The sequence below is a fragment of the Salmo salar genome, chromosome 07 (genome assembly GCF_965601325.2).
Source record: "Salmo salar chromosome 07, fSalSal1, whole genome shotgun sequence".
NCBI classification, from domain to species: Eukaryota; Metazoa; Chordata; class Actinopteri; order Salmoniformes; family Salmonidae; genus Salmo; species Salmo salar.
The window spans coordinates 25,567,901-25,591,608 of NC_138297.1; the positions used below are offsets into that span (position 1 = coordinate 25,567,901).

The 23,708-nt window shown below is 46.1% G+C and overlaps 1 protein-coding gene across 1 annotated transcript in view; it reads left to right on the plus strand.

The window, feature by feature from the left end:
• dnah2 (dynein, axonemal, heavy chain 2) overlaps positions 1–23,708 on the plus strand; it is a 207,176-nt gene that overhangs the window by 87,107 nt on the left and 96,361 nt on the right. The window contains exons 29-39 of the mRNA XM_014206991.3: positions 11,309–11,489; positions 12,203–12,341; positions 13,126–13,343; positions 13,765–13,866; positions 14,130–14,255; positions 14,461–14,571; positions 14,804–14,992; positions 16,054–16,157; positions 16,904–17,093; positions 17,344–17,524; positions 17,952–18,079. Coding sequence (XP_014062466.3) covers positions 11,309–11,489; positions 12,203–12,341; positions 13,126–13,343; positions 13,765–13,866; positions 14,130–14,255; positions 14,461–14,571; positions 14,804–14,992; positions 16,054–16,157; positions 16,904–17,093; positions 17,344–17,524; positions 17,952–18,079 — 1,669 coding nt within the window. The remainder of the gene's footprint in view (positions 1–11,308; positions 11,490–12,202; positions 12,342–13,125; positions 13,344–13,764; positions 13,867–14,129; positions 14,256–14,460; positions 14,572–14,803; positions 14,993–16,053; positions 16,158–16,903; positions 17,094–17,343; positions 17,525–17,951; positions 18,080–23,708) is intronic.

The window sequence follows — 23,708 nt, forward strand, 5'->3', positions numbered from 1 at the left end:
AAAGAAATGATCAGTCTATAATTTTAATGGTAGGTTTATTTGAACAGTGAGAGACAGAATAACAACAAAAAAATCCAGAAAAACGCATGTCAAAAATGTTATAAATTGATTTGCATTTTAATGATGGGAAATAAGTATTTGACCCCTCTGCAAAACATGACTTAGTACTTGGTGGCAAAACCCTTGTTGGCAATCACAGAGGTCAGACGTTTCTTGTAGTTGGCCACCAGGTTTGCACACATCTCAGGAGAGATTTTGTCCCACTCCTCTTTGCAGATCTTCTCCAAGTCATTAAGGTTTCGAGGTTGTTTGGCAACGTTTGGCAACTCGAACCTTCAGCTCCCTCCACAGATTTTCTATGGGATTAAGGTCTGGAGACTGGCTAGGCCACTCCAGGACCTTAATGTGCTTCTTCTTGAGCCACTCCTTTGTTGCCTTGGCCGTGTGTTTTGGGTCATTGTCATGCTGGAATACCCACCCACGACCCATTTTCAATGGCTGAGGGAAGGTGGTTCTCACCCAAGATTTGGCCCCGTCCATCGTCCCTTTGATGCGGTGAAGTTGTCCTGTCCCCTTAGCAGAAAAACACCCCCAAAGCATAATGTTTCCATCTTCATGTTTGACAGTGGGGATGGTGTTCTTGCGGTCATAGGCAGCATTCCTCCTCCTCCAAACATGGCGAGTTGAGTTGATGCCAAAGAGCTCCATTTTGGTCTCATCTGACCACAACACTTTCACTCAATTGTCCTCTGAATCATTCAGATGTTCATTGGCAAACTTCAGACGGGCATGTATATGTGCTTTCTTGAGCAGGGGGACCTTGCGGGCGCTGCAGGATTTCAGTCCTTCACAGTGTAGTGTGTTACCAATTGTTTTCTTGGTGACTATGGTCCCAGCTGCCTTGAGATCATTGACAAGATCCTCCCGTGTAGTTCTGAGCTGATTCCTTACCGTTCTCATGATCATTGCAACTCCACGAGGTGAGATCTTGCATGGAGCCCCAGGCCGAGGGAGATTGACAGTTCTTTTGTGTTTCTTCCATTTGCGAATAATCACACCAACTGTTGTCACCTTCTCACCAAGCTGCTTGGCGATGGTCTTGTAGCCCATTCCAGCCTTGTGTAGGTCTACAATCTTGTCCCTGACATCATTGGAGAGCTCTTTGGTCTTGGCCATGGTGGAGAGTTTGGAATCTGATTGATTGATTGCTTCTGTGGACAGGTGTCTTTTATACAGGTAACAAACTGAGATTAGGAGTACTCCCTTTAAGAGTGTGCTCCTAATCTCAGCTCGTTACCTGTATAAAAAACACCTGGGAGCCAGAAACCTTTCTGATTGAGAGGGGGTCAAATACTTATTTCCCTCATTAAAATGCAAATCAATTTATAACATTTTTGACATGCGTTTTTCAGGATTTTTTTGTTGTTATTCTGTCTCTCACTGTTTATATAAACCTACCATCAAAAATTATAGACTGATCATTTCTTTGTCAGTGGGCAAACGTACAAAATCAGCAGGGGATCAAATACTTTTTTCCCCCACTGTACATACAAAATCTTGCAGAGAGCATATCCAACTAACAACCTCTTAACCCAGTATAAACTAATGTGTGGAACTTATTATACAAGAGACAAAATTCACAAATTCTATAGCACAACAGCAGAGTCATGTCTTAAGTGTAAATGACTCAATAACCCATGCTTTCTGGGATCGCTATAAAGTCTGGAAGTTGTGGTCAGAGCTAGAAAGTTGGCTATCAGAAGTATTTCATCCGTCTGCATATTTAATCTGTCTGCATATTTCAAGACACAGCATATGGGGGTGTAGAGAGATACCCGATGGGTCGGACGATTCTCTTCTCATCACTCACCTTGAAAAAACGTGGAAATCAATCAATCTGCTGTCATTAATACCGTGGAAAAATTGAAATTGTGTGGGCTACGGAGAGAAAGAGACAGAAAGTGATGCGGGCGCTGGAGATGGGGGGGGTGCTAGTGGGTCTGGGCAGGTGTGATGTAGTTGATGTTTGTATGATGTTGTCGTTTGTATGTGTATGTTTATGTTTTGTATTGTTTATAAAAGAAATAACAAAAAAGCAATATATGATACATTATTAAATCATTACTCCATCATTATAGATGCATAATATAAAATATACAATAATACATTATTACAATGTGTTTTGTGTGGCGTGTGTGTGTTAGTGTGCAGAACTCAGGAACGGCGTCCTGGGGTTCAGAGCTAACAGGACCCCCCCTACTTTCAACACTACTTTCCGTGCAAAACCTTTTTGGCACCTTTTTGGGCCCTCACAAGTTTGCATCCCCGAGGGATGGTGGGGTGATATTAGGGTGGAATGAGGAGCCAGATAGACAAATAGACAGGATACAGAAATAAACAGACAGGTGGGGAGGCAGATAGACGAATAGACAGGATACAGAAATAAACAGACAGGTGGGGAGGCAGATAGACGAATAGACAGGATACAGAAATAAACAGACAGGTGGGGAGGCAGATAGACGAATAGACAGGATACAGAAATAAACAGACAGGTGGGGAGGCAGATAGACGAATAGACAGGATACAGAAATAAACAGACAGGTGGGGAGGCAGATAGACGAATAGACAGGATACAGAAATAAACAGACAGGTGGGGAGGCAGATAGACGAATAGACAGGATACGGAAATAAACAGACAGGTGGGGAGGCAGATAGACAAATAGACAGGATACGGAAATAAACAGACAGGTGGGGCGGCAGAGGTGGATGAGCAAAAGAAAAAGATAGTGAGAAAGAGGTGGAGGGAGCTTAAAGAGGTCCTTCTCTCTCTCTCTCTTCCTCCTCACATGCCAATCTCCCTATTTATAGGCTCCAAGTTACACCCCTGTTTTCTGTAGCAGAGGATGACAACGTGGGCTTGGTGTTTCCGTTTCTCTCTTCTGTTTTCTATCCCTCCTTCCCAAATCTGTTGCCCTCACACACACACACACGCACGCAGGCACGCATGCACACAAGCACACACGCACGCACCGGACAAACACACACACAAACAGGCCCAGCAATTGTGCATTTTTCTGCCTCATCATCCCAGTCATACCTAGACTAAAGTAAGAGAGGAGGAGGAGGGGGAGGAGGAGGAGGAGGAGGAGGTGGAGGAGGGGAGTAGGAGAGGAGGAGGAGAGGGAGGGAGGGGAGTGGGTGTAGGTGTAGGGGAGGGGGAGTAGGAGGAGGAGAGGAGGAGGAGAGGAGGAGTAGGAGAGGAGGAGAGGAGTAGGAGAGGAGGAGGAGAGGAGGAGGAGAGGAGGAGGAGAGGAGAGGAGTAGGAGAGGAGGAGAGGATGAGGGACATGTGATGGGGTTCTTTTAATCTCTCCCGGGGAAGCTTAGATCACTCTTCAGAATATTTCCATCTTTTCCAGGATTTACCCATCCACCCCTCCTCCAAATACTGAGCCTTATGTATTCAGAGCCGACCTATCATATCCAATGTGGGGGACTAAATCAATTCCAAATTATTGTGCCTCTCAATAACTGATGGCAATGTCTGGCCAGGGGAAGATATGATTGATGATGATGCTATGGACAGTATGAGTAAGATGTGGGGAGACACACACACATACACACACTGCCAAAGCGAACAATGTGGATGTGGCCGCCCTGGTAAGCGCACGCACACACACACACACACACACACACACAAACTGGGCCAAAGAGTCTGGCTGACATTGGTTATAGGAGGGTTAACGCGAGCTATGGCCCTGTCCCTGGAGAAAGAGGACGTGTGCATGGGCCTCCTCTGCCAGTGTAATTGGCCCTGCTGTTAAGGCTCCACAGCATTGTGTGTGTGTGTGTGTGTGTGTGTGTGTGTGTGTGTGTGTGTGTGTACTGCTCTGTGCTCTGGCTGTAATAACAGGAAGACAGGACACACTGTGCACGGAGGAGCACAAATCACCTGTAATTACCACCCACCCATCCATCTCTCACTGGCCCCAGACCGGTTGCCATGAATACACATCCTTCAGTTGCATACACACAGGCTCTCATGGACACACACACACCTCACACTATGTCCTCGGCCACGCACACTAAAATCCAAACACAATCACACTCATACAGTATATAATTGCATCTACACTGTTGTCCGTACCCCACTACACAAGAACACACACACATGATGTTCTCCTCTGGTAAAACATAGCACACAGCTCACTACACCCGCCCACGCCTGAGAAAGGCAGTCACACACACTCACACACCCTTTTGTTCTGTTTGGACGTACACTCCCCAACCTGCACTCCCCGTCACACAGTCCCATATGCACTTGATAGCTGAGGATAGTAGTTACAGTGAGCTATGTTCCCTTTCTGTATTGTTCTGTTATTGCATTACAAGCCCCTCTCTCTATCTCTCTCTCTCTCTCTCTCCCCCTCACACACACAGACCCCCACACACCACTCTCCAGCCTCCCCTCTGTGTAATTTAGTGCTCACACTGTTTACTCTGCAATGCCGCACAAGACCTCTGAAAATGATTTCAGCCCAGGTCTACCCTCTCTCCAAATGATGGCCATTGATTTGTGTCTTTATGATGTCTTTAGTGCAAAGTGCTCCCCCGCATGGCTGGCACAGCCCAACACTGCCACCCAGTGCTTAGCCCATACGCCAATAGGTGTGTGTGTGTGTGTGTGTGTGTGTGTGTGTGTGTGTGTGTGTGTGTGTGTGTGTGTGTGTGTGTGTGTGTGTGTGTGTGTGTGTGTGTGTGTGTGTGTGTGTGTGTGTGTGTGTGTGTGTGTGTGTGTGTGTGTGTGTGTGTGCGCGTGTGTGCGTGTGTGTGTGTGTGAGAGAGAGCCGCTCTCCTGGATTTCATTACCTTGGGCAGATCTTGGCTGACTGCTGGAGAATGCAGGAATGCCTTGGCCATCTGCTGCAGATTAGAGTTAGACCTCCAGCCCAAATCAATTAGCATCCCCGGCCAGCTACGCAGATCGGCTAGTGAGGGGGGAAAGGCTAGGAGGCGAACACTACGCTAAGGCACAATCAGTCAGCTAGGGAGGCTATGCTAAGGCTAGCGCTACAAAAGCTCGGTTACGCTAGGCTAACGCTAAGGCACAGGCAGTCAAATGTGGATGGGGGAAAGATTTAAAGGTAAGGCTACGCTAAGGCTGCACCAGAGTCAGTCGATCACTGCCTGCTCTGCAGTAAACATCGGGTGTGGGGGAAAAAGCAGGGATGTGGAGTTCATTGCTCCATGATAAACCCTTCATAGTTTCAATCCAGTGGAGAGGAAGGGGTGCAGGGGGGGGCAATGAAAGAGGCCTAGGGTTGCTACACACACAAACAAACATTCAATCAAACATACACACACACGCACACACACACACACACATACAGTGCAGATATGCTCACTCAGGTAAATGCACAATACTCATGTACAGTAGAGATAATAAAATATACACCCGTATTCACAAGGTGTTTTAGATTCAGACAAATACAGTTGGCTTCACTAGCTTCACAGAGACATAAAACACAAAGAACTCACTGTTGTTTCCAGATATGGTCCCAATTATCTGAAACATATTTCTAACTGAGGGCAGCCTGGCATTTTTGGAGAACATAGTGGAAGTTGAGTGTGTGTGTCTATGTGAGTGCGTGTGTTTCTGTATGCTGTTGCCCCTTTGTTTGTGTGTGTGTTGGGTCTCAGAGGAGGTCCGCAGTAATACAGTCGATGCAGGAGACTTTTGTCAGCTCCCTCTGCTTGTCTCTCACCTGTTCCTCACACTGCAAGAAACCTGCCATGTTTCTTTTAGTGTGAGGACAGGTTTTTTACTTGTCCAAAACTCAAGTCACTTGTCGTCGTCCCCCCATTGTATGACGCAAGGAACCATTTTACAAAACAAAACAAATAAAAATTAACATAGAGAATCAGACAAAGATGTAGGCTACACTCTGCCTGATGGCTTCTTTGCATATTCATGCCTGTCTCCTGGAGGATGATTGGCCACCCTTGGTAACCTATAAAATATTGGAACATTGCAATTTGGACCAAACACGTTTTATGCATTTATAAAATAATTTGCTCCAGGGCTCAAAATTAAGGTCGTCCCGTTGTCCCAGGGACGATGAAAAATAGGACTCTGTTACAGTTCTGGGATGACAGATCCAAAATTCATACAACCACTGTACAGATTATAATTTTTTTTACCCCAATGAGGCTGATGGAACAGATCAGACTGTTTAGCTTAAAATGTTGATACAGTTTTATTTCAACAATGAGCACAAGAATGTTACAAAATGCAATTAGCGGCAAAACACAGTTCTCAAAAGCGCATCACATGCATGAGCGGTTTCATGTTACAGTAGTTGTAATCGGCCTGTGTGTAGCTGGTGTGGAGGAGTCAGGCGCAGGACAGCAGAAATGAGTAAGGAACGTCATTTACTCAAGGAATCAATAAATACAACACAATAAACTAGCCCACAATAACGGACCGTATACATACAAACAATCACTCCCAAAAAAACATGGGGGAACAGAGGGTTAATGTCACGTCCTGGCCAGTATAAGGGTTAATTGTTATTGTAGTTTGGTCAGGACGTGGCAGAGGGTATTTGGTTTATGTGGTTCGGGGTGGTGTTTTTTCTAAAAGGGCATTTGATTTAAGTATTCCGGGGTTTTTGGGCACTGTTCCTTGTTTACGTATTTCTATGTTGATCTAGCTGGTTGTATGTCTATGTTTGGTTAATTGGGGTGGACTTCCAATTGAAGGCAGCTGTGTGGTGTGGCCTTTGATTGGAAGTCCTATATTAGTTGGGTGTGTTTGTCTGTGTATTTGTGGGAGATTGTTTCTTGTTTAGCGTGTGTGAGCCTAACAGGACTGTCTAGTAATCGTGAGTTCATTTTTGAGTTTATTAAATGTTCAAAATGAACTATCTCAACTCTGCTGCATATTGGTCCTCTTTTTCTGACGATGATTTCGCTATATCGTCTGACGATGAAGAAGTCCCTGACAGTTAAATAATGAACAAGTAATTGGGGAAGTGAAACCGGGTGTGTAAAACAAAGACAAAACAAATGGAAAATTAAAAGTGGATCGGCTAGAAGCTAGAAGGCCGGTGATGTCGACCTCCGAACGCCGCCCGAACAAGGAGAGGGACCGACTTCGGGGGAAGTCGTGACAGTAGTAGTGTGCCGTTCGCGATTTGTTGTTTTTGAACGGCTCTTTTTACGGACTCGTGAGTTCTGATTTGTCTGTCAAATCAAATCAGATTGTATTTGTCACATCCGCCGAATACAACAGGTGTTGACCTTACATTGAAATGCTTACTTTACAAGCCCTTAACAGTGACTCGTTCATTTTAGTCGTTCGTTTGACCTGCTAGTGCTGGCAGCAATGAGATCTACAGCAGGATTAATACACGCTCCTCCGGTTTAGCGACTCCAGAGACGACCACCAACTGTCGTATGTGCGCAGGAAAATAGATAATGAGCATAGAGAAGAAAAATACATGTTTAGAACTGATAATTGATCACATGGTGCAAGAATTAATTAAAATAATTGATTATTGAATGTTGTAATGGACACTGCTTTGTAGAACCAAAACATACACAGGCTCTGCTCAACAAACTCAAACTCGAGAACGAATTGTTTGGGGGGGATGCAGTTCGAGAATGATATTGTGTTTATCACCTTTCACGGCAGTAAAGCAATGCATTCCACCAAGAGTCGTTCACAATCTAGTCCATTTGCAGCCACAACTAGACTTTGTTTCAAATGCATCAAGAAATAATCTTATTTGTATGCCTAGCAATCAACATATGTACGTTGTTTTTTAAGCACACGACACAAGTTTACAAGTCTGTGGCTATACTGACTCAAATGAAAGAAATAAGTCGAAAGAGTCGTTCTTTTTACTGAATGAGTCAATAAAAAGAGACAAACTTCCCATCCCTATTTGACAGAGATGAAAATATCAATTTGAAATTAAGAAAGAGGGGAGATCTAAAGATGCAACAACTAGCATGGGTTACTTATATGACTACGATCATGCCTTTGGCTGCTGGACAATTCAAAAAAAAAAATATGTGAAAACCAATAGAACATAAATTGGAATTTTAAGTGTTTATAAAATAATTCCCTCAACATTTTTATGGTCGTATTTTAGGCTAGGCTACTTTGAAACAAGGTAAGACCTGCTTCATACAATTACATAAAATATCCAGGTTTGAAACAGTTAAGTTTATGGTTAAATAGTTTCAAAATGCTGACCTCCTCCACTCATATTCAAGTTGGGTGCGGTGCGTGACATGCACTGTCCTTCACTCTCTGGTGACCATTTAATCTGAACAAACCGTGCCTCGGATATGTTGACAGAATCGAGCCTTTAGACGTTAATGTTAATTATCCTTCATTGTATTTGTCAAACATGACTGGTGTTTAGCCTATATTTTTGTAATTAACAGTCTCATGAAAGTTTGGCTACATTTTCTGCCGCCTCCCTCATGTCAGCATAGGTTTGGACATGAGGTTGTAACCAATATGCATATCACATACACTTTGACATGTCGGCTTTTTTATTTAAGTACATGAAAAATAGATTTGAATATTATTACAATGTTGGCCTCTGATCCAATTATGATCTGACTAATTGTTTGATATTGGGATTGTTGTTGGATTACATTTTTTAAACTTGTCCTTTCAGACAACTCAAACCTATATTCTTCTTGTCTGACAATTTTGGTTTACTTGTCCCGGACAAGAAGACAAGCGTTAATGTCGAGCCCTGCACACAAACACACACACATCACCAACGGATATTCCACAGCCCTCGTGAAATATCATCAAAGCAAAATGCACACACACGTATACCGTAGCTACAGTATACAGTAAACAGCATGGCAGTAATGGCTATTTGCCTGTCTGTACAGTAATCAGACACACACACACACACACACACACACACACACACACACACACACACACACACACACACACGCCTCCCCACAGCTCTGTCTCTGGGCTCCATTCAGCCATTCAGGCAGGCAGCTCTCTGGGCACTAGCCCTGAGCTCGGCCCTCTGGGCATTCCTCCTCTAGCTCTGCTGGGTAACACCAGATCCTTCAGCATGTATTACATGTGTGGCTGGTGTGTGTGTGTGTTTGTCTGTGTGTGGCGGATGGATAGATCAAGTGAAGCATGTGTGGCGAGTGTTGTTGGTAAGTGAGTTTGTGGTCAGCGTATATTGCTTCAGCAGTTGATGGAGACATAGTGATGTGTGTGTGTCGGCTCAGTGTGCGTGTCATGCGTGTGTTTGTCTTTGTATTTTTTGGGTCAGTTGACAGTTGTATGAATGTACATGATGAGTTAGTGTGTGTGTGTGTGTGTGTGGCATTACAAGCAGAGCAGAGTGAACATAGGGTCTTGAATGTGTAAGTGGTAGTATGGGCCAACATCCCTGTGAAACGCTTTCGACACCTTGTAGAGTCCATGCCCCAATGAATTGAGCGGGGGGAGGGGACAAATTAGCTGTTCCTAATCTCAGTGTACGTTATGGAGTGTGTGATTAGTCACTAACAGTGTGTACCTGTGCTTTGAGTGATTGTGTGTATGTGCATTTAAGCATTGTGTGTGTGCTCTGAGCAGTGTATGCCCTATGCGCCATGTGTGTGTGTGTGTGTGTGTGTGTGCGCTCTCAGCGGTGTGTGTGTGTGTCCCTAGCTGAAGGAGCATGCGGATAACCTAGCCTCCTCCTTTCATTGCCCTTCCCTCAAGAACCCATCTCATCTCTCTCTCTCTCTCTCTCTCTCTCTCTCTCTCTCTCTCTCATTTAGAACACTATTTGAATCCTATCCTATCTCTCCCACCTAATGTGGTGAAACAACAGGTAGGCTATTCTCTATGCTGACAACCCCCAAACCACCCAGTCTGGTATTGTAGGTAGTTGAACCTGTAGTTCCTGTGGTGTCAGGATTCAGTTCTGAATACATTAAGGCCCTCTCTCTCCTCTCCTCTCTGCATGGCCCTGTCTCTCTCTGCACCACAGTCCTCGAGAGCTCAAATTGACATTGGAGGACTGGTTATTAATACATGGACAACAGTGGTATGGGCGCGCTTGTGTGTCGCTGTATGTGTGTCTAATACACAGTGTGCTCAGAACACACCACGTCTGATGAAATTAAAGAAAAGTTGCCTCTCTGCACACCTGCTGAAGCCATGATCTCTCTGTGTGTGTGTGTGTGTGTGTGTGTGTGTGTGGTGTGTGTGTGTGTGTGTGTGTGTGTGTGTGTGTGTGTGTGTGTGTGTGTGTGTGTGTGTGTGTGTGTGTGTGTGTGTGTCAGCCGTGGGTTTGTGGGTTTGCAGGTGTGTGTACGTGTGTGTCTGCATGTTTGTGTCTGTGTGTGTATGCGTCAGGTGTCACCCACCGCGTCTGATCCCCGCAGAAGGCTGCCGCCGCCGTTGGCATGGCGACGGCTGCAGTGCCGCACGAGGCTGCTGCCATGGTTACAAGGCACGCTAGGCGGGGGGGGGGGGGGGGGGGCGGCGGAGACCACAGCTTCTTACTTTGTACCCTTTATTTCTGTTTCTGAAAGCTCTGGTTACCTCGGCCCCCCTCTTCAACCCCAGCCCCCCCCATCATACCCTCCTCAGTCCCTCAGCTCCTCACCACTCTGTTTTCTTTGTTGTAATATTTTAGAGAGGTTCAGCTAGTGAGGTAGAGGAAAGGTCTATTCTGCTGTTGTGAGGGCTGTTCCCTGCCTTACCTACCTGCACCCCAACCACCCACTCCACCGTCCCTTAGCCCCTCACTGTGTTCTTTCTTAGGTGTAGAGAGAATGTGCGTGTGCACGTGTGTGTGTGTGTGTGTGTGTGTGTGTGTGTGTGTGTGTGTGTGTGTGTGTGTGTGTGTGTGTGTGTGTGTGTGTGTGTGTGTGTGTGTGTGTGTGTGTGTGTGTGTGTGTGTGTGTGTGTCAGTGATAATAGCTGTTCAGAGTACAGTAGCTACACAGCACTGTTATATCCCTACTCAGACTGGAGACTCAGAAACAGACTGGAGGACAGAAACGTATTCTCCCTAGTAATATGTGTTTGAATATTCGTCATATGTATGCAGGTATAGTATGTTTGAAAAAACGCTAAATATATATATCTTTTTTGTTCTCTGAAAATGTCAAATGCTGCTCTTTTATCTTTGAGAAGGGTTTAAGTCATCGGTCAAACTCTGCATATTTCAAACGACATGTATTTCAATGGGTCCAGCCATTATAATACATGTGGACCTTGTTCCATCTGACCCGGTGTCTCCTAAACCCTCCAGGGGTACAGAGGAAGTGTTCCAGACCCTGGAGGACAACCAGGTGACCCTCTCCACCATGAAGGCGTCCAGGTTCGTCAGGGCCTTTGAGAAGGAAGTGGACCGCTGGGAACGCTGCCTCTCTCTGGTGCTGGAGGTCATAGAGGTGATCCTCACTGTCCAGAGGCAGTGGATGTACCTGGAGGTAGACTACACACACAGTCACACTGTCATGCACGCATAGAACCCCTATTCTCTCTCTCTCCCTCTCTCGCTCTCTCTCTCTCTCTCTCTCTCTCTCTCTCTCTCTCTCTCTCTCTCTCTCTCGCTCTCTCTCTCTCTCTCCTCACACGTTATCTTCCATTCTTACACCCTGACAGATCTTGGGTGTACTCAGGGGTCAGGAGCATAACAGAGGAACAGTGTAGGCCTTCATTTAAGTTGTATGCTCTTCTATAAACAAACGACCTTTCACATCAACTCACCAACATTCGCAGTTCTCTCACGCCTAAATCCTGAGTACAACGTAAAACACATGGAGTACAACGTAAAACACATGGAGTACAACGTAAAACACATGGAGTACAACGTAAAACACATGGAGTACAACGTAAAACACATGGAGTACAACATAAAACGTGTTTGTTCGTTTAGCTCTGATCAGCTGTCTAAACAGAGTGGTAGAGTGTTTTAGCAACATCTAGTGTCTACTGCCGGGTATAAACACACCTGTAACACGTTTCCTCTCTTCTCTCTGTTTTGTCTGGTCTGTTTCCTCTCTCGTCTATTGTTTTTCTCTCTCGCTCTTTCTTTCTCTCTTTCGCTGTCTCTCTTCCCTCGGCTTTCTCTTATCTGTTTTTTTTAAATCTTTCTTCTCTCTCTCTCTCTCTCTCTCTCTTTCATCACTCTCTTCTCTAGAACATCTTCCTGGGCGAGGACATCCGTAAGCAGCTTCCAAGAGAGTCCACAGAGTTTGATGACATCAACAGCAGCTGGAAGACCATCATGGATCGACTGAACAAGGACAACAACGCCCTGAGGGGAACACACCACCCGGGTACGCACGCACGCACGCACGCACGCACACACACGCACACACACACACACACACACACACACACACACACACACACACACACACACACACACACACACACACACACACACACACACACACACACACACACACACACCACCCAGGTACAGAAAGGGGGAAGGATGTTTTGTAACACACCATTGTAAGATTAGACACCCTAGCGCCCCGACACAAACTACTGCAGCATAAATACTGGAGGCTGAGACAGGAGGGGTCAGGAGACACTGTGGCCCTGTCTGATGATACCCACGGACAGGGCCAAACAGGCAGGATATAACCCCACACACTTTGCCAAAGCACAGCCCCCACACCACTAGAGGGATATCTTCAACCACCAACTTACTACCCTGAGACAAGGCCGAGTATAGCCCACGAAGACCTCCCCCACGGCACGAACCCAAGGGGAGCGCCAACCCGGACAGGAAGATCACGTCAGTGACTCAACCCACTCAAGTGACGCACCCCTCCTATGGACGGCATGGAAAAGCACCAGTAAGCCAGTGACTCAGCCTCCATAATAGGGTTAGAGGCAGAGAATCCCAGTGGAGAGAGGGGAACCGGAAAGGCAGAGGCGGCAAGGGCGGTTCGTTGCTCCAGTGCCTTTCCGTTCACCTTCACACCCCTGGGCCATTTGGTGTGCTAGTGCTGGGCTGGAACAAAAACCAAAAACTGCACAGTCACCGATGGTGTAAACGGAAACAAATGGAAGGCAACTCCCTCATATAATTCTTTCTCCTTCCCCCAGGCCTGCCGGAGAAGCTGTCTGAGATGAACAACAAGCTGGAGGAGATCCAGAAGTCTCTGGACATGTACCTGGAGACCAAGCGCCAGATCTTCCCTCGCTTCTACTTCCTGTCCAACGACGACCTGCTGGAGATCCTGGGCCAGTCACGCCACCCCGAGGCTGTGCAGCCGCACCTCAAGAAGTGCTTCGACAACATCAAGAGCCTTCGCATGGGAAAGGTAGGCATACAGACAAGGTCACGTAGGGAGAGGTGCACACACGCGTGTACGCACACACACACACACACACACACACACACACACACACACACACACACACACACACACACACACACACACACACACTATCCAGGTGTCCTTGTCTGACTGTGTGTGTCTGTGTTTCTTCATTTTAATGTTTTAATGTTACATGCATAAGTACAGTGAAATGCCTTTCTTGCTAGCTCTAACCCCAACAATGCAGTAATCAATAACAATACAATACTAGAAATAACAAGGTAGAACAAAAATAAACAAGATATACAAATACGAAATAACAAGAACACAATAAAGTAAGTACCCAGTGCTTAGCCCATACGCCAATAGGTGTGTGTGTGTGTGTGTGTGTGTGTGTGTGTGTGTGTGTGTGTGTGTGGTCTAGGTTGGGATCAGCAGTGCTAAGTCTGAGGCCAGCGGGATGTTCTCAGCGGAGGGAGAGTTTGTGGAGTTCATCCACCCTGTGCTGCTGGAGGGCCCTGTGGAGGTTCCAACACTCTCTCACCTGCTACCTGCACACCTACAGTCTATTCATGAACTGATACTGGCTATTCACTCAAACTTAATAACCACAAGAGTCATGCATTTTGGTATTTGTATTGTCTTATTCTTACTGCCTCTGTCAATGTGTGTTTTTCTGATGTGTGTGTGTGTGTGTGTGTGTGTGTGTGTGTGTGTGTGTGTGTGTGTGTGTGTGTGTGTGTGTGTGTGTGTGTGTGTGTGTGTGTGTGTGTGTGTGTGTGTGTGCAGGCCTGGCTGTGTGACGTGGAGAGGACCATGCGCTGGACATTGAAGGACTCTCTGAAGAATTGTCGCCTGGCCCTGAAGAAGATGACTGGGAAGAGAGACAAATGGGTCAAAGACTGGCCTGGACAGGTCTCTCTCTCTCTCTCTCTCTCTCTCTGTGCTCAAATGTTTATCCTCCATCCCTCACTGTGAATGTCAGTCCTTATCGAACACTCTCATTGTCTCTCTCTGTGCCTTCTGATGCTACAAAATGGACGTCATAAACAAATGTCCACCTAAAATGGACACCAAAGTTTTGAACTTTGAACTCCATTGCAGTGTCCCTCCCATCCAGATGCTGATCACAGCCAGTCAGATCCAGTGGACCGCTGACGTCACCAAGTCTCTGATCACCGGCAAGGAGAGGGCCGACAAGTCTGCCCTCAAGTCCTTGAAGAAGAAACAGGTTAGAGAGAGAGAGAGAGAGAGAGAGAGAGAGAGAGAGAGAGAGAGAAGGGCAGCACTCTGTTATCAATAAGACATTATGAGTGGTGAAACTCCACTGCTCAAAGTAGCCTCCAACACCATGAGTGATGAGGAACCGTCCCTCCACCGAGAATTAACCAGGGACCTGATGCACAATTACACTAGCGCCTGTTGGACTCTTTAACCTTTTACCGTTTGTCCCTGCCCGCCAGGTGTCCATGCTGCACCGTTACTCTGACGCCATCCGGGGGAACCTGTCTAAGATCCTGCGGCTGAAGATCGTTGCGCTGGTCACCGTGGAGGTGCACGACCGCGACGTCATCGACAAGCTGGCTAAGACGGGCTGCAACGACGTCAACGCCTTCGACTGGCTCTGCCAGCTCCGTCTCTACTGGGAGAAGGTACGGAGAGGGGGAGGAAAAGAGAAGGTACGGAGAGGGGGAGGAAAAGAGAAGGTACGGAGAGGGGGAGGAAAAGAGAAGGTGAGGAGAGGGGGAGGAAAAGAGAAGGTACGGAGAGGGGGAGGAAAAGAGAAGGTACGGAGAGGGGGAGGAAAAGAGAAGGTGAGGAGAGGGGGAGGAAAAGAGAAGGTACGGAGAGGGGGAGGAAAAGAGAAGGTGAGGAGAGGGGGAGGAAAAGAGAAGGTATGGAGAGGGGGAGGAAAAGAGAAGGTGAGGAGAGGGGGAGGAAAAGAGAAGGTACGGAGAGGGGGAGGAAAAGAGAAGGTACGGAGAGGGGGAGGAAAAGAGAAGGTACGGAGAGGGGGAGGAAAAGAGAAGGTGAGGAGAGGGGGAGGAAAAGAGAAGGTATGGAGAGGGGGAGGAAAAGAGAAGGTGAGGAGAGGGGGAGGAAAAGAGAAGGTACGGAGAGGGGGAGGAAAGGAGAAGGTACGGAGAGGGGGAGGAAAAGAGAAGGTGAGGAGAGGGGGAGGAAAAGAGAAGGTATGGAGAGGGGGAGGAAAAGAGAAGGTGAGGAGAGGGGGAGGAAAAGAGAAGGTACGGAGAGGGGGAGGAAAGGAGAAGGTGAGGAGAGGGGGAGGAAAGGAGAAGGTGAGGAGAGGGGGAGGAAAAGAGAAGGTACGGAGAGGCGGAGGAAAGGAGAAGGTGAGGAGAGGGGGAGGAAAGGAGAAGGTACGGAGAGGGGGAGGAAAGGAGGAGGTGAGGAGAGGGGGAGGTCAGGAGGAGGTGAGGAGAGGAGGAGGTCAGGAGGAGGTGAGATGGGGGGTGAGGAGGGGGGGAGAGGGAGGTGATGAGAGGAGAAGGAGAGGGGGAGGTAAGGAGGAGGTTAGGACAGGGGGTTGAGAAGAGGAGTAAGGGGCCTTCAACTGTCTCTGCCAGCTCCTCTACTGGGGGACGGTACGGAGAGGGGTGAGAGGAGGTAGAACAGAAAGCAGGAAGAGGGTTGAAAGTGAAGAGGTAGCTCAAGTTTCATCCTAAATGTTTTTTTCTCTCTCTGTTCATAGGAAGTGGATGACTGTATCATCAGGCAGACCAACACACACTTCCAGTACAGCTATGAGTACCTGGGTAACTCTGGACGACTGGTCATCACGCCACTCACTGACAGGTAAACACTAGCATCAACCCAGGACCTCACAGTAAAGAGATCGTGGCCACATCTCGGAGTTCACACTAGCTATTCCCTGTATCAGTGGTTTTCATCCTCTCCTCGGGGACGATTCACAATTTTGCTGCAGCCTTGAACTATCTCACCTCATTTCCCGAAATGAATCAAATTTGATTTGTCACATGCGCTGAATACAGCAGGTGTAGACCTCACTGTGAAATGCTTACTGACAAGCCCTTAACCAACAATGCAAAGTTTTTCGTTAAAGTAAGAAAATATTTGCGAAAAAAGTATATCAAAATGTAATAATTAAGGCTTGATGATTAGTTGACAAGTTGAATCAGGTGTGCTAGCTCTGGAAGAGATCAAATATATGAAACGGCTGGAGTTTATATTATATTATAAACTGGGTGGTTTGAGTGCTTAATGCTGATTGGCTGACAGCTGTGGTATATCAGACCGTATACCATGGGTATGACAAACATGTCTTTTTACTGCTCTAATTACATTGGTAACCAGTTCATAATCGCAATAAGTCACCTCGGGGGTTTGTGTTGTTGCGTCGTGCATAAGAACAGGCCTTAGCCGTGGTATATTGACCATGTACCACACCTCCTCAGGCCTTATTGCTAAAGTGCACTATATTTCATTTGTCTCTGCCAAATTCCAGCACCTTGAAGAAGCTGCAATGCACAGCGCTTTTCTTTCTTTTCCCCCCCTATCTCTCTCCCTCTCTCATCTTCCAGGTGTTATATGACCCTGACCACAGCCCTCCACCTCCACCGGGGGGGCTCTCCTAAAGGTCCAGCAGGGACAGGGAAGACTGAGACGGTCAAGGACCTGGGCAAGGCTATGGGCATGTACGTGATCGTGGTCAACTGCTCCGATGGAATGGACTTCAAGTCCATGGGACGTATGTACTCTGGACTGGCTCAGGTACTGGACCGTGAAGAAACAGATGCACCCTTATGTTATTAAGATGGTTTCCCTCTGAGTGAAGAACTAGGCTTAATCTGTGTCTGATAAACTGCCAGCGTACTTCATCTTAGGCATTGCATATCCATTGACAGTCTTGAATGGGTTATGCACTTAAGTCAGTGTTGTACAGCAACACAATTGACCTTTCAGGTAACACATAGTGTGTTGAAAATAATGCCCGGCTAAAATCATATGTGTGTTCCTCTAGACGGGTGCGTGGGGCTGTTTTGATGAGTTTAACCGTATCAACATTGAGGTGTTGTCAGTGGTGGCTCAGCAGATCCTGTCCATCCTGTCTGCTCTGTCTGCTGGAGCCACCAGCTTCATCTTTGAAGGACGAGAGATCCGCCTGGTCTGGTCCTGTGGTATCTTCATCACCATGAACCCTGGTACAGTCATTTCACATATCTGTGCATACAGGAAACTATAGTATTGAGAAATGTCTCATTCATATCCATTCAGGATTCAGAATTGACATTTTAGTAATTTATCAGATGCTCTTATCCAGAGGGACTTCCAGTTAGTGCATTCATCTTAAGATAGCTAGGTGGGACAACCCCTTATCACAGTCAGAGTAAGTACATTTTTCCTCAGTAAAGTAGCTATCAGAACTAGTAAGGGGGAAAGAGTCAAGTGTGAGTGTTAGTTCACTAAAGCCTAGCTTACTTCAAGTTAGAATCACTGTCACATTTCTAAAACGGATTTAGTGTGTGTTAGAGAGAAGGGGAAAGAGAGGGGAAGAAAGAGTGAAAGGGGAGACAGAGAGAGGGGGATAGAGAGAGATCATGTGTTAGTATGTGTTCTCTCCATCTCCAGGCTATGCCGGTCGTACGGAGCTGCCTGACAACTTGAAGTCCATGTTCAGGCCTATCTCCATGGTGGTACCAGACTCCACCCTCATCGCTGAGATCACCCTGTTCGGAGAGGGATTCAACAACTGCAAGGTAATAAAGTACAGAGGGAGGGAGGAATGGTGGCATGGAGGGAGGGAGGAATGGAGGGAGGAATGGAGGGATGGAGGGAGGAATGGTGGGAGGGAGGAATGGAGGGAGGGAAGAATGGAGGGAGGGATGGAGGGAGGGAGGGAGGAATGGAGGGAGGGAGGAATGGAGGGAGGGAGGGAGGAATGGAGGGAGGGAGGATTGGAGGGAGGAATGGAGGGAGGAAGTGACAGGTAATAAGGTAATAATACTATGTTAATGACCGTTTCAGACCTTAATGTTGCTTCTGACTGCCTGCAGAGTATTTCCTGACCATAGGGCCTAGAGTTTGTCCTGCTTAGCTCACAGGAAGCCCTTGAAAAACTCCTGGCCCGAACTATGATACTACAAGATAGTACTGTAATATCTACTATTTCACCATGTCTGAAAAACCTACTTGCCCACTGTGTCTGTTAACTAAATGAACAAGATATTCATATGCCATATAAGTGTGTCAGTTTAATGAATTGCGCTGGCAGTAGGTATATATTCAACACTGTTCGCTCGCAATGCCTGGTGGTTTCTAAAGAATATGTTGTAGAATTATCACTGGCGCGTTAATGAAATATAGACGTTTCTTTTATGTTGAGAGCGAAGCAATCATCAGATGAGATTGAGTTCCCGTGGCACTGAAGGATAGATATAGATGCATATCATCAAATCAATCTGGTGGATATTGCATTTACTGTCTCCGCTACGCTGCGTCTCACAAATCTGATGTTACAGGATATGGATTTTACTCTACGTGACGATGACACACAGACATGAATTAGGAACGAACGCACCAGTGTTTCTGCTGCATTCTTTTAGCTGTGGCGCTGTGCCACGGGAAAATACATTTTTGAACACCTACTAGGGTTGTCAAAATGATTACAACAATTCATTGAGTTAATTGCATGGTTTTCTGTGCGATTAACTCGATGAATGCCATTTTTTGAAATTGTTCCCTAAATAAAGATGTTTACATACAAATAATAACATCGCACTGGGCTGTAGGTATAACATCTTTTGATTATAGGGGAAGAAATCAGAAAATAAACTGTATTCTAAGACAATAACAACAGATCAACCATGTCAGAGTTCATGTAAAATATCATACATCTATTAGATCTAGCCGAGGCTACTGATCCATGTTCTTCGACATGAACTAATGTAGCCATCCAGGCTGTATCACATCCGGCCGTGATTGGGAGTCCCATAGGGCGGCTCACATTTGGCCCAGCGTCGTCCGGGTTTGGCCGGGGTAGGCCGTCATTGTAAATAAGAATTTGTTTTTAACTGGTAAAAAAAAAATATATATATATATATAAAATTTGTGTTTTTTACATCGGATAAAAGTAGAGAAAGAGGTAGAAAATGGTACACTCTACAGTATATACAAAAGTATGTGGACACCCCTTCAAATGAGTGGATTTGGCTATTTCAGCCACACCCGTTGCTGACAGGTGTATAAAATCGAGCACACCGCCATGCAATCTCCATAGACAAACATTAGCAGTAGAATGGCTCTACTGAAGAGCTCAGTGATGTTCAATGTGGCAACGTCATAGGATGCCACCTTTCCAACAGTCAGTTTGTCAAATTTTTGCCCTGCTAGAGCTGCCCTGGTCAACTGTAAGTGCTGTTATTGTGAAGTGGAAACGTCTAGGAGCAACAATGGCTTAGCCACGAAGTGGTAGGCCACACAAGCTCACAGAAAGGGGCCGCCGAGTACTGAAGCGCGTGGCGCGTAAAAATTGTCTGTCCTCGGGTGCAACACTCACTACCAAGTTCCAAACTGCCTCTGGAAGCAATGTCAGCACAAGAACTGTTCGTCGGGGGCTTCATGAAATGGGTTTCCATGGCTGAGCAGCCGCACACAAGCCTAAGATCACCATGTGCAATGCCAAGTGTCAGCTGGAGTGGTATAAAGCTCACTGCTATTGGACTCTGGAGCATTGGAAACGCGTTCTCTGGAGTGATGAATCACGCTTCACTATCTGGCAGTCCGATGGACGAATCTTGGTTTGGCGGATACCAGGAGAACGCTACCTGCCCCAATGCATAGTGCCAACTGGTTTGGGCAAGGCCCCTTAGTTCCAGGGAAGGGAAATCTTAACGCTACAGCATACAATGACATTCTAGACCAGGTATTCCCAAAATGGGGTACGTGTTTTTTTCCTTCACATTTTCAAACAGTCTATTTATATTTTCCAACGGGTGAGTTTTCTTTTAATATTTGGGTGAGTTTTTTTTCTCGCCTGAGTAGCCTCGTTTCACTGCCCAAATTCTTTTGGAACCTTCTGGAGTTCAGGGAAATAACAACACAATGTCAATTACAGGTAGCGTAGTGAAATAATTAACATCCAATCACATTAACCGTTACTCTCTCGCAGGAATTCCACTAACTGTCCGTATGTAGCCAAACATAGCTGCTGCTCATTCTGTTTGCTCGAATGGTTAAATGGTTAAAAAAAAGTAAGGCCCGCTTCCTTAGAGACACATACCAGCTCTACTGGTAGTACTTCTACTACCAGCATTACTACACCTGCACCTGTAGACGACAAGTTGTTCTGCTTCCACGAGCACATCCAATGCTAGCATCAGTCATTCTACATTTGCTGTTAGCCCAGCTAGCATGGACACTGACAGTTGTGAATCTGATGCAGCCGAAGAGCTCTGCCCCCTTACTCAGGAAAGCACCGAACGACAGACAGGGACGTTGGACCATCGAAGAGGCGCAAATATGATGAGAACTACATTGATTTGGGGTTCACTTATATTTGGAGTAGTGCCTTTCCTCAGCCACAGTGTGTTATATGTGCAAAAGTACTATCTCACAACTCAATGAAACCTTCACTCTTGCACAGACATTTAGAAACAAAACATGCCAATTTGAAAAATAAGCCACGTGAGTGTTTTTTATTTGGGTTTTTGTTGTTGTTTTTTTTACCCCTTTTTCTCCCCAATTTCGTTGTATCCAATTGGAAGTTACGGTCATCTCTCATCGCTGCAACTCCCGTACGGACTCAGGAGAGGCGAAGGTCGAGAGACGTGCGTCCTCCGAAACACAACCCAACCAAGCCACACTGCTTCTTGACACAATGCCCACTTAACCCGGAAGCCAGCCACACCAATGTGTCGGAGGAAACACCGTACACCTGGCGACCGTGTCAGCATGCACTGCGCCCGGCCCGCCACAGGAGTCGCTAGTGCGCGATGGGACAAGGACATCCCTGCCGGCCAAACCCACCCCTAACCCGGAGAACGCTGGGTCCATGGTGCGCCACCCCATGGGTCTCCCGCTCGCGGCCGGCTGCGACAGAGCCTGGACTCTAACCAGGATCTCTAGTGATGCAGTGTCTGAGACCACCGCACCACTCGGGAGGCCTTCCACAGGAGTTTTATGAGTGAGAATTAAGACAACTTTCAAGTAGTAAGACATGCATAAAAGCAACAGATACCATTAATAAGAAGGGGCTAAGAAGCGCCTTATATGGTGAGCTACTGAGTGGCTAGGACAGGCGAGCCCCATACTATTGTGGAGGACTTAATTCTTCCTGCTGCCGCGGATATGGCTGTGACAATGCTGGGGGAAAAAGACCCAAAAAACTACACAGACAATGCCTTCATCAAACAACACTGTTTCACGACGCATCAGTGACATGGCAGGAGATGTTTTGAAACAATTACTGCTTCGCATACAAGCCAGTGAATTCTATGCTTTACAGCTGGATGAATCAACAGACGTGGCAGGCCTGGCACAGCTCCTGGTATATGTCTGTTACGTTTATGGGGGGTCAATTAAGGAAGACATCCTCTTCTGCAATCCACTGGAAACCAGGACAACAGGAGAGGATATTTTTAAAGTACTGGGCAGCTTTGTGACATCAAATGGACTTTGGTGGTCAAGATGTGTTGGTATCTGTACTGATGGTGCAAAAGCCATGACAGGGAGACATAGTGGAGTGGTAACGCGTGTGCAAGCAGTTGCTTCCGACGCCACTTGGGTACACTGCAGCATCCACCGAGAGGCTCTTGCTGCCAAGGGAATGCCTGACAGCTTGACAGATGTTTTGGACACTACAGTGAAAATGGTTAACTTTGTTAAACAAGGCCCCTGAACTCTTGTGTATTTTCTGTACTATGCAATGATATGGGCAGCGACTATGTAACGCTGGTTATCTAGTATTGGAACGAGCTTAAAGTTTTCTTTACTGACCATCATTTTCACTTGTCTGACTGCTTGCATGATGACGAGTTTCTCACACGACTGGCCTATCTGGGTGATGTTTTTTCTCACCTGAATGATCTGAATCTAGGATTACAGGGACTCTCCACAACTATATTCAATGTGTGGGACAAAATTGAGGCTATGATTAAGAAATTGGCGCTCTTCTCTGCATTAACCTGTATAGGACAGACGTTCCGCAAGCGGAACCCCGTTCCGCCTGCGAACCCCTAGCCAACAGCCAATGGCATCGCACGGCGCGAAATACAAAACCAACTAAAATACCACAATTCAATTTTCGCAAACAATCAACTATTTTACACCATTTTAAAGATAAGACTCTCCTTAATCTAACCCCATTGTCCGATTTCAAAAAGGCTTTACAGCGAAAGCAAAACATTAGATTATGTTAGGAGAGTACATAGACACAAATAATCACACAGCCATTTTCCAAGCAAGCATATATGTCACATAAACCCAAACCACAGCTAAATGCAGCACTATCCTTTGATGATCTTCATCAGATGACACTCCTAGGACATTATGTTATACAATACATGCATGTTTTGTTCAATCAAGTTCAAATTTATATCAAAACCCAGCTTTTTACATTAGCATGTGATGTTCAGAACTAGCATACCCACCGAAAACCTCCGGTGAATTTACTAAATTACTCATGATAAACATTCACAAAATACATAACAATTATTTTAAGAATTATAGATACAGAACTCCTTTATGCAATCGCGGTGTCAGATTTTAAAATAGCTTTTGCAATATTCTGAGTACATAGCTCGGCCATCACGGCTAGCTATTTTGACACCCACCAAGTTTGGGGCTCACTAAACTCAGAATTACTATTAGAAAAATTGGATTACCTTTGCTGTTCTTCGTCAGAATGCACTCCCAGGACTTCTACTTCAACAACAAATGTTGTTTTGGTTCCAAATAATCCATAGTTATATTCAAAAAGCTCCGTTTTGTTCGTGCGTTCAGGTCACTATCCGAAGGGTGACGCGCGAGCGCATTTCGTGACCAAAAATTCCATTACCGTACTTAGAAGCATGTCAAATGCTGTTTAAAATCAATTTTTATGCTATTTTTCTCGTGAAATAGCAATAATATTCCAAAGGCTGAAAGAAAAAAATGGAGTAGTCTCGTGAACGCGCATCTCAGTCTCACTGTCCCCAGGCTGACCACTTACAAATTCTGCTGCTGTTCTTTGCCCAGAGACAGGAGACACCCCATTCCACTTTCTGGCGGCTTTAGAGAGCCAATGGCAGCCTTAGAAAATGTCACGTTACAGCACAGATGCTGTATTTTCGATAGAGATGCAACAGAAGGACAACAAATTGTCAGACAGGGCACTTCCTGTATGGAATC